At 36.6% G+C, this 16,021-nt stretch overlaps 1 protein-coding gene across 2 annotated transcripts in view; it reads right to left on the bottom strand.

The window, feature by feature from the left end:
* The window catches only part of RNF217 (ring finger protein 217), a 126,433-nt gene that overhangs the window by 37,814 nt on the left and 72,598 nt on the right, over window positions 1–16,021 (bottom strand). Inside the window, exon 2 of one of the 2 annotated variants that reach the window (XM_025925933.2) lies at window positions 6,943–7,176. The exons of the other annotated variant lie outside the window; for it this stretch is intronic. Within the exon in view, the coding sequence (XP_025781718.2) occupies window positions 6,943–7,176 (234 nt within the window). The remainder of the gene's footprint in view (window positions 1–6,942; window positions 7,177–16,021) is intronic. 2 annotated transcript variants of the gene reach the window in all.

The following is a 16,021-nucleotide window of genomic DNA, read 5'->3' as shown; positions in this document are numbered from 1 at the left end:
TTGTAGTTTTTCTAAAACATCAGATGGAGGCTAAAATACTAAATGAATTCTAATATTTGGCCTTTGTTGTTATAAGTTCAAGTAAGGAAACTATAAAATATTGCAGCTAATTTATACATCAAGAAAGCAAACAAAGAACTTTAGTAAAGCACTTCATTAGTAACTAGAGGGGAAAATGCATCCCAATAAAATTTAGTAGATCTGCATCATAGCTGAGTGTTACACATTTTTTTCAAAGTTAGCATATATAACACACCCTTTGTTTAAGCTGCTTCTTTAAACCAGGGTAGACGACTTCATCTTTATCTCGCTCACAAATCTATGCTAGCAACAATCATTTAAGAAACTACAGCTTGTTTTCTACAGCTCCCAACAACAGTGATGCATTAATGCCAAGAGAAATTGTTGTGTATTATAGCATAAACTGATCTTGCAGGGCTGATGCACAATGTGATTCTCAATTTGTAAACATTGTCCATTTAAAGTGATGGTGTCAGGGAAAAACCAAAGAGCAAAGCAGCATGCTAGCCACACTTTCATGGGAAACCTTTAAACATTTTTGTACACACAAAAAAATTCTCAAATTATCTTTACTAAAAGAAAGCTTAAGCATATTTATTTATTTATTTATTTATTTATTTATTTATTCATTCATTCATTCATTTATTTATGAAAATTGTTTATTGGAGGTACACCTGAAGATGTGCAGCTGGCATTTGAATAAAGAATAGGCAGGCCCACAGAAGCAGAAATAGTGGGAAGTCACTGTTAGCACCAAAGAGACAAAGCAGGAAAGAGGTTTCTGCAGCTCAGTGAGAATTAGAAATATGGGGGGATGGGCAAATGAGGAGGGCACTTGTTGGGATGAGCACTGGGTGTTGTATGAAAGTGATGAATCATGGGAATCTACCTCCAAAACCAAGAGTGGACTGTATACACTCTATGTTAGCCAACTTGACAATAAATTGTATTAAAAGAAAAGAGATATGGAGGAAGGACCACCCAGCGGGAGGTACAGTCATAAAGGGACATGGCTACTGCTAGAGCTTTGCATTGAATTAGGAAGGGAGTGAGGAAGTAATGCATCTACTGTTCTCTCCTCCCATCTTCCTATTTCCTGCCAATGCCAACATTTGGCTGAACCCAAATAGGAATGAAGATGTTAGGGAATCTGGAGAAGGAGTTCAAAGAGGCAACTTTCTGGAGTACAGAACAGGTCAGAGAGGATTGAATAATAGACACAGGAAGAGGGTAAATTCAGTATTATCAGAATTCCAGCCTTCCAGTTAAGCACATTTCAAAGTATACCAATTACAAACAAAAGCCCACTGATTTGATTATAAAGCCCTTAGAAAAGTTCTTTTGCCATGCAAGGAAACCATGTATTTGCACAGCTTTATAAAATCTGATTTCTACCCGGAGAGAGGAAAAAAAAAGACTGCTAAATATATAAGGTAAGAATATAGAGGGAGTTTCCCCAGGATATTTTATTGGCTTTTTTCTTTCACCTTACAATGAATCAAAGCACCATTTTGTGAATTTTCAAGGTTTTGTTTAATATTTGTGGGAAGAAGAGTGGAGATTATTATTAGTTATGCCTGAAGGAAATCATAAAGAAAATGACCACTATCATGTTTCCTGTGTTGATTATGCATGTCCTTCAACTTACTCCAAATCAGTATGAAAAGGGGGACCATTTCTTCGTTTACACCTGGAAATAGGAAGAAAACCTAGGACTGCACATACCTCAGTATTTTACTGAGGAGTATAAAATGACTGCATTTAATCATTTGCAATTCTCTCCTTTTTCCCATGAAAAACCATAACTTTCTCTACCTCCCAAAATATGTGTTATACATTTCTGTGAATTCAGTCACCTCCCTCCTGCCTCAACCTCCTCAAATATTAATGCTTGCCATAAGATCCCTCCTCATGAGATCCATGCTTCTTGGATACCCCTTTGAGGATACCCCTTTGAAGACCCCAAAGGGTCTTCAAACAACATTAGCAACACATTTCAAGCTGAATTTGTTTTTCACTCCTCAAACTGACTCCTCTTTAAGATATAGTCAATATCATCCCTCCTTTACTCCCACCATCCACCAGTCACCCAATCTTTTATTCCACCTGTCTTGTTCTTGACTCCTCTATCTTCCTCCCAATAACCTAGGGTTGCTCAGTCTGTGGCCCCTGCCTAATAATGATGGCAAACATAATAATTTCTAGCAAGTGTTGAACACTTAGAATGTGTCACACATGGTGCTAAGCACTTCACATGTGTCACCTTGTTAATCCTTTCTATGCCCTTTTGGCAGGTACTATTAGTAACCCCAGTAAAAGATGTGAAAACTCACAGGTGCAGAACTAGTATGTGGAAGGCTGAGAGTTTAAATCTAGTTTGAAGCCAGTTCTCTGACCCACCTTTTCCAACTTGGCAAATTCAACATTTCAAGGCTTAGTCTACTCTTTAATGAAGACTTTTAAATCTCTCCTGACCTTTCTTCTCCCATGCTCTCAGCATTTTCTATGCACATTTATTACAGTACACATTATTATATATGCATTTTCCCATTTATTAGTTCCGCCAAATATATTTTAGAGCACAGTCCATCAGATACAGGGCTTGGCACAGCTTATCAGCAGTCAGCGAGCCTGGACCTGGCCTCCTAGAAACCAGTGGGAGAGACTTTAAGCAAATAACCACACACATATAACCATAATATCCCAAATGATAGCTGCTATGAAGAAAAACTTCTGGTGGTAATGTGTCTGTCTCCAGGTATCGCATGAACACCATTAAAGCCACAACTTTAGCATTTTAATTTTATCATCACTAATGTGTTCACTACATTGATATGCAGTAGTATTAATAAATTATAGGAACTGTTCAGGCTAGAAATTTGATTTCTAGTTGGAAATTGAAATCAACTTTAAAGAAACGAAATGATAAGATATTGTCTCATGACAGGAGTTGCAGGAACAAGAAGATAAATATGGATGAGAAAACCTGGATTTGCACAAAGGCAAGTTTGTCTCCAGGTAAATCGCTCAATTCAGGAATATACTTGTTCTATTTAATATAGTAGGAGTTTACTGGAGTTCAGAACATAACGAAAAGCTCTATGTACTCAAACTTCTGCCAGAAAGGAGATGCTGAATGAGGGCTTGGAAGATGTACTGCACCTAAGAGTTCTTCTTACTGCCTGTTGATCTATTCTGTTTCTTCCTTTTTCATCTGCAGTGTACAAAAAATGTAACAAGTGGTATTTGCAAAGCTATTCAAATTAAATCCCAAAATATGATATTTTAGATTTCAAATTTCATGTGAGATGATGTATCCAAAGGTATTTCCTAATATAAAATAGCTGAATTGACAGAAATGATAATAAATGCTCAAAGAGTGACATCTTGGATCATGAACTATAATTCAATGACACAAAAAGAGTAATAATGAAGTACACATTAAAGTGTTTTATCAATAGATACAAAACCCACTTTAGGCCACAAACAATATTATAACGAGATTTTAAATTGCCCAGGCATGTTAGATCTTAGTGGTAACCTTTTTCTCCCCCTCTGTTTCTGCTGTGTTATGACTCAGTTCATTACATTCAAGTACTTGAATTCTTAAAGTTATGATGAACACACCAGGTTGGAAGTGGGTTCTGTTACTGGGGAAGTGGGATTTTTAAAACCAGAGCAAACCTAAAAAATAGGCACCGACATACTGCAAAGAACAAAGATACTAGTCTCAGTGTAGGGTGCTATACTATAATCATAAATACTGCTGTTGGTTTGCTGATACATTCATGTTTGAGCTCTCCTTACTCATGAGAATCCAGACAGGTATGGATACCTAAATCAAGTAGTTCATGTTAATGTAAGAGCTTAGACTTTAATGCTGAAAAATGCTACATAAACATTGTATGAAATAGTAAAAACCACTGCTTCAGGAATTGTGTGTTATCCCTAGAACTTTGTACAATATTGAAAGGGGGAATTATTTATCTTTTCTGTTAGACATCTTCTCAAGAGTAAAGATGAGTAATAACAGTAATCATCCCCAAATTCTGTGGTAGCTTTACATTTTTTGGAAGTTGCTTAACAGTTTTACTTTATATTGAGATTTTCATCTCTCACCCATTATCAAGGATTTTAAGTGTTTGTGATCAACATTTATTTTGTGTCGAATTTCTCCTCTCCTTGAAACAAATTCCCTTCTCCTTTGCTAATCAGAAGTAAAAAACTGAGCTTACTAGGTTTGACATCTTGATCCATTTGTCCCCTACGTTTCTTCTTAGGTACAACCCAACTGATAGGAAGCCTGGTATTGGCAAATGTTATCAGAGAGTCCATGGTTAACTGAAAATCGTACAAATATGGGATCTTGTATTTTCAACTTTTACATATTTCCCTCTCAATACATGTGTATTCTGATAAATCATGCTCATAACCAAATGATTTGGTGATTTTGGATGAAATGAGACCTATAAAATTTTACTATAGCTATAATTGCACCTTAACTTGAATCTTTCACCCATTTACTAAGAACAATATATTTTTAAATAATTTCCACTTTGACTCAATTATGCATACATGTTTTAACTATCCAAAATTCTAAAATAGCACAGTCTGTTTATACATATAGAACATATACAGTTTATACATATTCTATATATTCTCTATATAGTATCTATTAATTGTATCAATATATATATTTTATAAACAAATTATATAAAATATATATTATATATATGATTCCAAACATAACTTAAGAAAAAAAATATCCTAAGTTATGGGATAAGAAGTCCTTGTAAAATTAGTAGTTTCTTCTTTAAAAATTTTTTTTTAAGTTTATTGATTTGTTTTGAGAGTGTTAGCTTGAACCATGGAGTGGTAGAAAGAGGGGGAGAGAAAAATCTTAAGCAAGCTCTGCATTGTCAGTGCAGAGCCTGATGTGGGGCTTGAACTCACGAACGGTGAGATCATGGCCTGAGCCGAAATCAGGAGTGGGGCATTTAACTGACTGAGCCACCCAGCTGTCTTCAAAACGAATAATTTCTGATAACACCAATAACATAAAATTGGAAGAAAAATAACTTAACCTAGGAATATACAGAGTCAAATAAATGCATTCTATTGATGGGGCACCTGGGTGGCTCAATTGGTTAAGCATCCGACTTCAGCTCAGGTCATGATCTCACAGTATGAGTTCGAGCCCCGTGTCGTGTAGGGTTGTGTGCTGACAGCTCAGAGCCTGGAGCCTGCTTCAGAGTCTGTGTCTCCCTCTCTCTCTGCCCTTTCCCCCCTTGCCTTCTGTCTCTCAAAAATAAGATAAAATAATTTAAAAGTATTCTATTGCTATTAAGTCAGTATTCAAAATCACCATACGTGCATTATTTTAGTTATATAGTTTGCAATCTCAAACATGTACTTTTTAGAGAACAAAAAACAAGGGTTTTCTTGATAGTTACTCATAACTAGCCTGCACCAAGGTAGTAAATAAAAGAATTAACTATGAGAGCCAAGCAATTTCAAAGCCCAGTTACTCAGTAAGAGGCTTTGACTAACCTACTCTAGCTCATCATTGCAACGAGTAGAGGAAGGTACTTTCTAAACCACAGTCCCTCAAAGCTACAAAATGAATAATGCAGCAACCACTGCTTCTAACACCAGAGCATGGGCAAAGACTTACCTTAAATGGAGACGACTTCAAATAGCCTTTGAAACCTCTTCATTCTGCCATTCTGCTGTAATGACAAGGATGAAAACTACTGCCATGGGCCTCACTGTCTTCCCTCTTCATTTACTGCACACTAGACCAGGTGAGGCTCAAAAAATTGCAAGACAGTTGTTCTGGGGTGGGCCTGGGGCGCTGGGTGTCTAAAAGCCCTCCGGGTGATTGTAATGTACAGTCAGTGCTATGAATCAGTGATTTGCTCCCACAGTTGCTGCTCTCATTTGCCTGTCTTCAGTCTTGCCCTCCTGTGACATCCTTTACTAATGCTGCCAGAATGATCTTTCTGTAATGCCTCCAGAATTAAATTAAAACTGAGCACAGTGGAAGACTCAACAAGATCTGCTTTTAAATACCTGACCAGCTGCCTCTCCCTGGCTCTCTCCTGACGAGCTCCACCAAGCACCTGTTTCCAGCATGCCTGCCTCACCCTCAGGGCCTGCACACTTACCCATTCCTTGCTCTGACATGTTCTCCAACGTTTATCTGTTTATCTGCCTGGAGAACTGCATCTTCTGCAAAAAGTCTCTCCTGCCATCCTAGCCTCCACTCCTCCATCAGCGTTCTCAAAGCATAAGTGTATTTGGGTTCTCGTTTTTTGTTTCTTCTGTTGTTGTGTTTTGCTTTTGTTTTGTTTTGTTTTTTTTGACTAATCATATTGAACTGTCATTTTAGGACATATGTCTCTCTCACCTTCACCTTCTCTAGACATTTTTGGAGCAAGGACCAGCTCACATTTGCCTCTGTATCCCCCAAATTTAGCACACTGTCTGGCCTATACTGGCATTTTGTACTTGCTGAATACATGAATGAAAAGCATTTTATACTATTTGCACCTATCACAGGCAGAGCCAGAAGAGATTCACTTTGGGTCCACTGAAAAAGTCAAGCTTACCCCCCCAAAAAAGTATTAGTATTTACTTAATATTTAGTAATAGCAGTGACAATTACTTTAAAAAGATTAGCCTTTTGATTAGGCTACTAAATGAATTTTAAACATGGTTAAAGTCAAAGAAAACTTTAATTTAATCCTCAAGAGTGCTCTCTTATCATCAGCCTCCCCAAACCACGTATTTTTAGAATCACAGCCAATATACACTCACCTTAGACTTCTAAGAGAAGGAAGCCCACTTAATGCCCACCACAAGTTGGCCTAATTAGGCATCATGTGACATCTAACCCACAACTCTGGTGAACATGCTTACTTTGTATTTGCTTTCTGATCTGGAAGGGGTGGGAATATGTCCTTTTTTCTTGAAGGTTGTAAAGTGCTTGCACTGAGGACAAGGCTTGGTGCTGGAATCAATACGGCCAAGTTCCAAGAAGTACTTATATTTGATGGAATCTTCATGTGTTAAGTTATAGGTAATCGTTCTTTCTTCCAGGAATTCAAAACATTCTGTGATAGGGCATTTGATTTCTACTTGGCCAAGCTGTACCTGTGTGAAAGAGCAAATGGGAGACCCCCCCAAGAAAAGCACTGGTTAATTTTCTGTTCTTTTTTTTTCATACAGTACTGCTTATTTCATGATTACAATAAAGGATTATTCGTCATTTTTCATGACTTCTAACCTAATAAATGGCAATCACTTTGGTACCTATATTGTGCAGTACCAAAATAATCACCATATAAAGTTTCCAAAATGATTTACAGCATATTTAAGCATTCTCTATCATCATGTTTGTAAACTTAAATGGACCTAAACCACAGGCTCACCAAAGAAGCACATTATCATCCCATCCTTCCGGAAACCTCAGAGTAAGACAGCATTCAGACAATGTTCCAGCTAAAGGAATAGTTGGATGAAAAAGTGATTCAGATTTTTCAACCTAACTACAAAGTACCTCAGCACTAAGTTTAAAGCACCTCTAACTACTATAAAGGAAGAACAAAGGATTTTCAAAGTACATATACATATATACAACACATAGTAGTTTTAAAATATTGCCAATAATAACTCCATTTTCCCTGACTCATCCATGTAACTAACATGGAATAGTTTTTATGTCATCAGAATCACAGGAACAAGTAAGAAAATTACACCAATCACATTGATGCAAAAACAAAACAAAACAAAACAAACAAAACAAAAAACACATGGGATCTGGCTACAACTGAGGTCATTTATAAAATGAACTTCTTCACAGGACCACAAAGTTAGGTTAGGAGAGAGGAGAAAGATATACTACAAGAGTACATTTAGCATTTGGTATGGGATTCTAGATAAGTTTGGCATGAAAGATTATAGCATATGAAGCACCAAGTGTGGACACGACTAAATTTTAACAAATGAAGAAAATAAACTACTTTGTAACAAAGAGTTCCAAGAATACTTTCCGTAAGTAGTGAACAAGAAGTGTTTATATTTATACATCATGGCATCATAATCTCTTTTTGTATATCCTAATATAGCAAAGGGAGGCCGTGAAGGCTCCAAATGGCAAACAATGTTAAACCATCTCTTTCTCTCACTTGGGTGAAATGTCACTTGACATTCTGAGAAGGCAAAACACATTGACCTTAATGAGAAAAGCCGTCTGTGAAAACTGAGGGAGTGTCTGGAGAAAGAAAAACATCACCACAAAGAACAATTCCAAAAAACACACAACTAACATCAGAGTAACTTTTTTTCCCACTTTGCTGTGTATCTGGCACAAATTTGAGGACAGGGAAAGTACACAGGCTGGGAGTGTGTGGGTGGCTGAGTCGGTTATGCATCTGACTTCAGTTCAGGTCATGATCACACGGCTCATGAGTTCGAGCCAGTTCGTGAGTTTGAGCCCCACACGGTTTGTGAGCTCAAGCCCTGCATGGGGCTGTCTGCTGTAGTGCAGAGCCTGCTTCAGATCCTCTGTCCAGCCCCCCTGCCTACCCTTCCCCCCATTCTCATGCACTCTGTCTCCCTCTCCCTCTCTCTCTCTCTCAAAAAAATAAACATTAAAAAAAATAAGAAGCCACAGGCCAAAGGATGCATGAGATGATACATTTAATACCAGTAAAGGACACGAGCCAGACTGATGATGAAATGAAAAAGGAGCGTTGGATAAACCTCCTTCTTAGGATAAACTTGCTCAAAGTGTATGTTGCTACATAATGCTATACCACTATTGTATAACATGGTCTAGAGAGATTTTTCAAACATTGGCCTCAAACAATTTTTCTATTTTTCATGATGTCTGCTTTTAGTTACAATCAGATTTGCTTATTACACTTGTTATGGGGTTATGAAATGTGATTATAACCCAAATTAAGGTTTATAATAAATTTTTCAGTTATAGTTCAAGACATAAATCCTCAGAAGATTTTAAACAGACAAAAAAAAAAAAACATGTGTGACATTATTAAAAACTGGGTGAATGAAACATATGCAACTTTTTAAAAAATTAATACATGTTTCCTCTTTTAATATTCTGTCAACATTTATCAAGCTGATTCCGAGCCAGGTACTGGATTAGGTGCTGAAGCATTGCAAGTGCCTACCAGTAAAGAGGTAATCATGATACAGAGCAGTGACCATGCCTGATGGGAAAGAACAGGATGTCAGGGGAGGATATGAGGAAGGCTTGGTAACCTTACCCTTGGGAGGTTCAGAAGAGGCTTCTTGGAAGAAGGAAGGTTTCAAGTGAGATCTTAAGATTAATAGAATTTAACCAAACAAGGGTGAAGGTGTTTCAAACAGACAGAAGATAAAACACAAACAAAGGCTTGGCGGTAAGAGAATACGGCACATTTTAGTGGGGTACCCATAGTTTCCCCACACCCTAGTTGGATCAAATGTATACTGCCCTAAGGTATATGCATCTTAACTTAAAGATGACAGCCACAGAGGGACTGAAAGATGATCAGTAAGACTGGACCACAAAGTGAGAGTATACAAAGACACGGGTGTACAGATGAACTGAAATCAGAGTGTGAGGGCAGAGCATGAAACCACCCTAAAAGTGTGGATGTTTTCCATATGAAAATGAAAACCCCCAACTTTCAGCATGTGAAAAACAACTCCTTTTTATTCCACAGAGAAAGAGTTCCTTTGGGCCATTTCAAGTGACTCTTTATTCTTGGGGAACAGCATACTTTAGGGGGTAGGAGTCATTTTTTTGGCTCCTTGGTCAATGTTTTAACCTGGCCTCCCTCACCTATAAGTTTGTTTATATTTATTTATTTTTCAGAGACAGCGTGAGTGGGAGGGATGGGGGGGAGGGGACAGAGGATCTGAAGCAGGCTCTGCGCTAACAGTAGTGAGCCCGATGTGGGGCACCTGGGCCAAAGTCAAACACACAACTGACTGAGCCACTCAGGTGCCCCACCTATAAATTTATTTTAACTACACAAGTGACAACAATGGAAGCAGTAATTTCACAGCCACCCAGGGACAGTCAGGTCTTATATAAATGAATGTAGTTTAGGGACCAGAACAACCCAAGGTAGCTCAAGGGAGCAGGTTATCTTATTACTCCTTCAGCAGTGAATGTTCATTTCCACACCACATTGGGATACCTGTCATCTAACAACCAACCAAGGACCTTGTCTTCTTCAGTGTTTTCCAAATCTGTCTGCATATCTATCCACTTGCATACAACACACACTTTCTTCGTGTTCTCAAACTCTCTGCATTTTGCTTATCCTGTACCTTCTCTTCTTTCTGAAAGCTGCAAAATCCTTACCCCACTGCAATGGACCAAATGATCTCTACTTTATTAAGCAGATAGAAGCAATATGATCATATTCACTCATCTTCCCGCTACCAAACTCTCTCAGAATCTATGTCTCTATCTTTTCTGTCCTCCTTCCATCTAAAATTTAGGGCCTGAATCTGCTTCCGGGACAACTGCTTGTGTCTCTTAAAGTGTATGCTGAGAATTCAGGTTTTCTGGCCCACCCAGGACCTACTAAATTTGAATCATTGCTGGTAAGCTAGTAATAGGCAGTTTGGAACAATTACTCATACAATTCTTCGAAGTACTCATAGTTCTGCATAGTAAGATTATTTCCTTTTTCACAATAAAATGCTACTCATGACCTATGCAATCTCTTGGCCTCTACATATCTATCTTTTTCAGAATAATTTCCTCAAAAAAATCACAAATAATGATTAAGCGAAGTGCATTCATTTATTTATTCAACAAGATATGTATTTCATCAGTTCAAGGACACAGTTTCTTCAGCATTTTAATATCTCAAAAGTCAGGACAGTCTTACAATCAACAGTCTTCAGCATTGTTCCATTGTTTAATTTGCAGTTTTTATTTTCTTGGTGGCACGTAATACAATATTATATTGTAATAACTGTATGTTATATACAATCATGTGTATAATATTGTATATTATACAATATAATACAATATATAACAATTGATCATGTCTTAGATTTCAATGAAATGTGTTTTTTACGGGTTAGGCACTATGGTGGACCCTGCAAAAATAAAGGGAGAGAGACACAGGGCTTCTATGCAGGAAATGAGAGATAAGCAAGTAATAAACCAGGCAGATTATAGTCAGTGCTAGAGGGAACTATGGATCAGGGAAGGGATCTCCAAGGAGGTGACAGTTTGAACAGAGAACTGAAGTGTCCTCATGCAGAGAAACTGGGGAAGAGACTACAGGCAACAGAGGCGAGGACATGGCCCCAGGGCAGAAGGTGCCTGATGTGCTTGTGTTCAGAGAACAGAACTGAGTGGCTGAGACACATACCAAATGAGCCAGATTGCACAGGCCCTGCTGGCTGTGATAAGAACCTATGGATTGTACTCTTAAGTTCAGTGTGAACCACTGAGTAGTTTTATGAGGCGAAGTGACAGACCTTGATTTACATTAAAAAAGTCACTCAGGGTCTCCCTGGAGAACGGACTATAGAAGGACAAAAGTGGACACTGGGAGAATAGGGCTCTAGATTATACTTTTCTTCTTACCAGTGGCCTCTGACTGTTTCAGCCCTCCAGGCAGTTGATGATGGATGACTGAACTAGGTGACAGAAGTAGCCAGATATAGGGTGCATTTCGGAAGACGAACCAGTGGGGTTTGGTGATGAGCCAGATATTGAAAATGAAGTAAAGGAAGGAAGCAAAGGTAACTCTAGGATTTTGGCTTGAATAATCTGATGATGGGCCAATGCTACTCACTGAGAAGTGTCTAATAAAATAGTTTCTGTAGATATGTGATATTTGCTAGACAGGATTCACTGCAAATTTATTACAGAAACAGGAATAAAGATCATTAGTCCATCCAAAAGCCCATATATTTGCTCCTACAATATTACAAGTAAAAGATATAGGTCCAGGATATAAAGTAGCTTTAAGGTATGAATCCTGACCTTGTAGAACCTTAGAAAACAGGAATCAAATTTGTGTTGAGAGCCTATTCTAGCAATTTGGATTTAATGATAGGAATTCCCTTGAATATTTTACCCACTGTTTAAAACACTTGTTTTGAATTAGGGTAATCATAAACATATGCAAAAGTAAGCAGATTGATTATGAATTCTTCAGTACCCATTCTCTAGCATCAACAATTATCAACTCTTGGCCAATCTTGTTTCTTCTGTGCACTGTCCATATTGTCCTCCCATATTATTTTGAAGCAAATAGTAAACATCATGTCATTTCATTCATGAATATTTCTGTATGGATCTAAAGAAAATAAGTTCTTTAAAATACATAACCATGATACCAAATATCTTCTTAAAATGACAATAATTCTTTAATATCAATTTAACAGTTCAAATAACATGTCATCTAACTCCTGTTTCAAGGATTTTATGTACTTAATATACTTAAAGATATTTTAAATTTATGTTGATTCAATGCTAATGCCAGTTTATATCACTGAAAAATAGCTGTCCAATTCTTCTGGACAAAAACATGTCCATTCTTGTAAGACAAAATTACTTAACTCTAAATCAATCTCCAAGTGTCTCCAGGAGACACTATTACCCAGTTAACATTCAAGCTAAAAGGCTAACTTGCCACTTGGGACAACTCAGAAGTAATTTAGTGACACAGGTGAGGGAAGAGGCCTCTGGAAAAGTGTCAGATTAATTAAATCTTCCAAAGAAAAGGACAGAGAAAGTTTAAAACTTGGCTTTCAAAGCTTGATTTATGAAAGGTATGGTTTATGATTTCAATCTTGGTTGTAAGTGTTGGTCATAATAGTTTGCAGGGTTCCTTGAACTTTTGTTCAGTTGATAACAATTTCATTTTTCCTTAAAAATGGAACATGTTAATATGACAGAGGAGAAGAGACTACTACAACAAAAGCAATAACAATCATGAAATGTACACAGCACCTCCTACATGCCAAGCACTGTTCCTTCTATTTTTAAATTTAACTTTTTTAAGTAAATCTCTACATCCAACATGGGAGTTGAAGTTACAACCCTGAGATCAAGAGTCTCATGCTCTAGAGACTGAGCCAGCCAGGCACCCTGCCAAGCACTGTCTAAACGTTATCTTGCATTAATTACTTAGTGGAGCACTAAAGAGGCAGATTCATTTTCAAGTTCATGGATCTCCCATGACTATCATTTATAGGAACGTGGCTGCTTTTTTTTTACTCAACAGCTACTACAGAGCATTGTGCTAGATGCCTTTGAATATTTGAAAAAAAATAAGAAAGAACGAAAAACATCAAGTCAAATATCCCAGAAATTCTCTGAACCCCAAGCAAAATAAATACAAAGTGGGGCGCCTGGGTGGCTCAGTCGGTTAAGTGCCTGACTTCGGCTCAGGTCATGATCTCATGGCTCATGAGTTCGAGCCCCGCATTGGGCTCTGTGTGGACAGCTCGGAGCCTGGAACCTCTTCAGATTTTGTGTCCTCTCTCGTCTGCCCCTCCCCCACTCATGCTCTGTCTCTCTGTGTCTCTCAAGAATAAACATAAAAAAATACTAATAAAATAAATACAAAGAAAATCAAGCCATAGGCATACCAAATAAAAGTGCCAAGTACCAAACACAAAGTATCTTAAAAGCAAAAGAGGAAAAAGGTACTCCCACACAGAAAACTTCAGCCCCTACTATCTTGCTGGTAAATTCTACTGAGAATTTAAGGATTAAATAATGCCAGTATTAGACAACTACTCTTAGAGAATAAGTAAAAGGGTATGAGAGGGAGGGGTCACTGCTCAAGTTGTTTTATTAGGTGGACATAATCCTGATATAGAAACCTGATAAAGACATTGTAAGAAAAGAAAATTTCTGACCAATCTCTTTATAAACATAGATGCAAAAATACTAAACAAAATATTAGGGAACCAAACTGAACAATCTAAGAAAAAGGTATCAGATCATAATCAAAGAAGGTCTACTGCAAGAATACAAGTTTGGTTTACATTCAAAGATAACTGGTATAACTCATACATTAATATGGGAGAAAAATCATATGATTATCTCCATAGAAAATTATCTTCCATAGAGGAAAAGTATTTGATAAATTCAACACTCATTCATGTTAAAATCTTAGCAAACCAGGAAGAGATGAAAACTCTTTGTTAACCTGATAAAGAGCATTTACAAGAAAACCTACAATAAACATCACATTCAATGGTGAAATACTGACAGCTTTCTTTTTGAGATTGGAAGTGGGTCAAGTATACACTGCCACCATTATTCAACATTGACTAGAGCTCATAGCCAACATAAGAAGAGAAGAGAAATGACAATAAAACAATTAGAAATGAAGATATAAGATCCTCCATTTCTTACAGATTGCATAATTATATATACAGAAAATCCAAAATAATCTACAGATAAACTACTAGGATTAATAACTGAATTTAGCAAGTTTGCTGAGTAAGTAAAATACACAAAAATCAAGTCAAACTAGTAACATGCAATGTGAAAAAATATTTAAGAATTATCATTTATAGCAATATAAAAACATGCAGTATTAATAAAGTCAACAAAATATGTATAATACCACTCCACAGAAATATTTGAAATATTTTTAAGAAAATAAAAAGAAGTAAATGAATGGAAGGATACATCAGGTTCCTGAACTTGAAGGAAGTTTCAATATGGTAAAAATATAAATTCAGTCATATTAATCTATAAAGTTTCCTGCAGTTCTCTCTCTCTCTCTTTTCTTGAGAACAAAGTGAGTTCAAAATTATGAGCTGACTGTGAAATACTTACGGATGGTCATTGTACTCCTGATCTAGAAAAACTAAGTAGTAAGACTTGTTCTACCAGATAGAAGATGAATCATAAAGCTACAGTAATTACAACAGTATGACTCTAGCACACAGAGAGATAAGGATGGGTAATGACAGATAATAGAACAGAAGAGTACTGAACAGACCACTTGCATGGGGACACCACAGGCACCGACACTATAGAGTAGTGTGGAGGATAATGATTTTCAGTAAGTTGTGCTGAGTCACTTAAATATCGATTAAAAAAATATGTCTTGACTTCTACCTCAAACGAAATGGACAGTAGCTATTATCATAGAAGATTAAACAATAAAACTTCTAAAGATGATCAAGAAAACTATCTTCATGATCTTAGGGAAGGGACATATTTCTTACATATGACCCTAAAAATACCACCAAAAAATGCTACATTGGACTAAATAACATTTAAATCTCTGTTCACCAACAGATACTATGGAGAGAGTGAGACTGTCAATAAGAGTGGGAGAATATATTTGCAATATGCAAAGACAAGGTTTTGTTCATCCAGAATATATAAAGAAGCCCTGCAAATCAATAAGAAAAAGGAAGACAACCAACCAAATGGAAAAATAGTCAAAGCACTTCACAAAAGAGGATGTTCAATTACCAACAAACATGAAGGTGTGTTCAACTTCATGAGTTATCAGGGAAATGAAATTAACACCACAATGACATGTAATTTTGAAGGCATTAATTGAATTCTCATAGCATTCACACTGAGTGCAAAATACTTTGAGGAAGATACTTGTTGGGATGAGTACTGGGTGTTACATGCAGGGGATAAATCACTAGATTCTACTCCTGAAATCATTATTGTACTATATGCTAACTAACTTGGATATAAATCAAAAAATAAAAATAAATAATAAACAAAAAATTTAAAAAACAGCAAAATAATGTTTAGATCATTAAAATAATAAATAGAAGATTAATGCAGCATTAATTTTCAATCATGCAACTGTGTTTTTCTATACACAATTACCTGTTTATGTTAAACTCCTTTCCTCTTTCTTCTCACCCAAATTTTCATACTTATTCATTTTTTTCAAGTGAGCTATTTATTTTACTTTATTTAGTTAATATAATTTATTGTCAAACAATATATTTGACAATA

The sequence above is a fragment of the Puma concolor genome, chromosome B2 (genome assembly GCF_028749965.1).
Source record: "Puma concolor isolate L17-30 chromosome B2, mPumCon1.1.hap2, whole genome shotgun sequence".
NCBI classification, from domain to species: Eukaryota; Metazoa; Chordata; class Mammalia; order Carnivora; family Felidae; genus Puma; species Puma concolor.
Note: the sequence above shows the minus strand (reverse complement) of the source record. Positions and strands in the feature narration are given on the sequence as shown.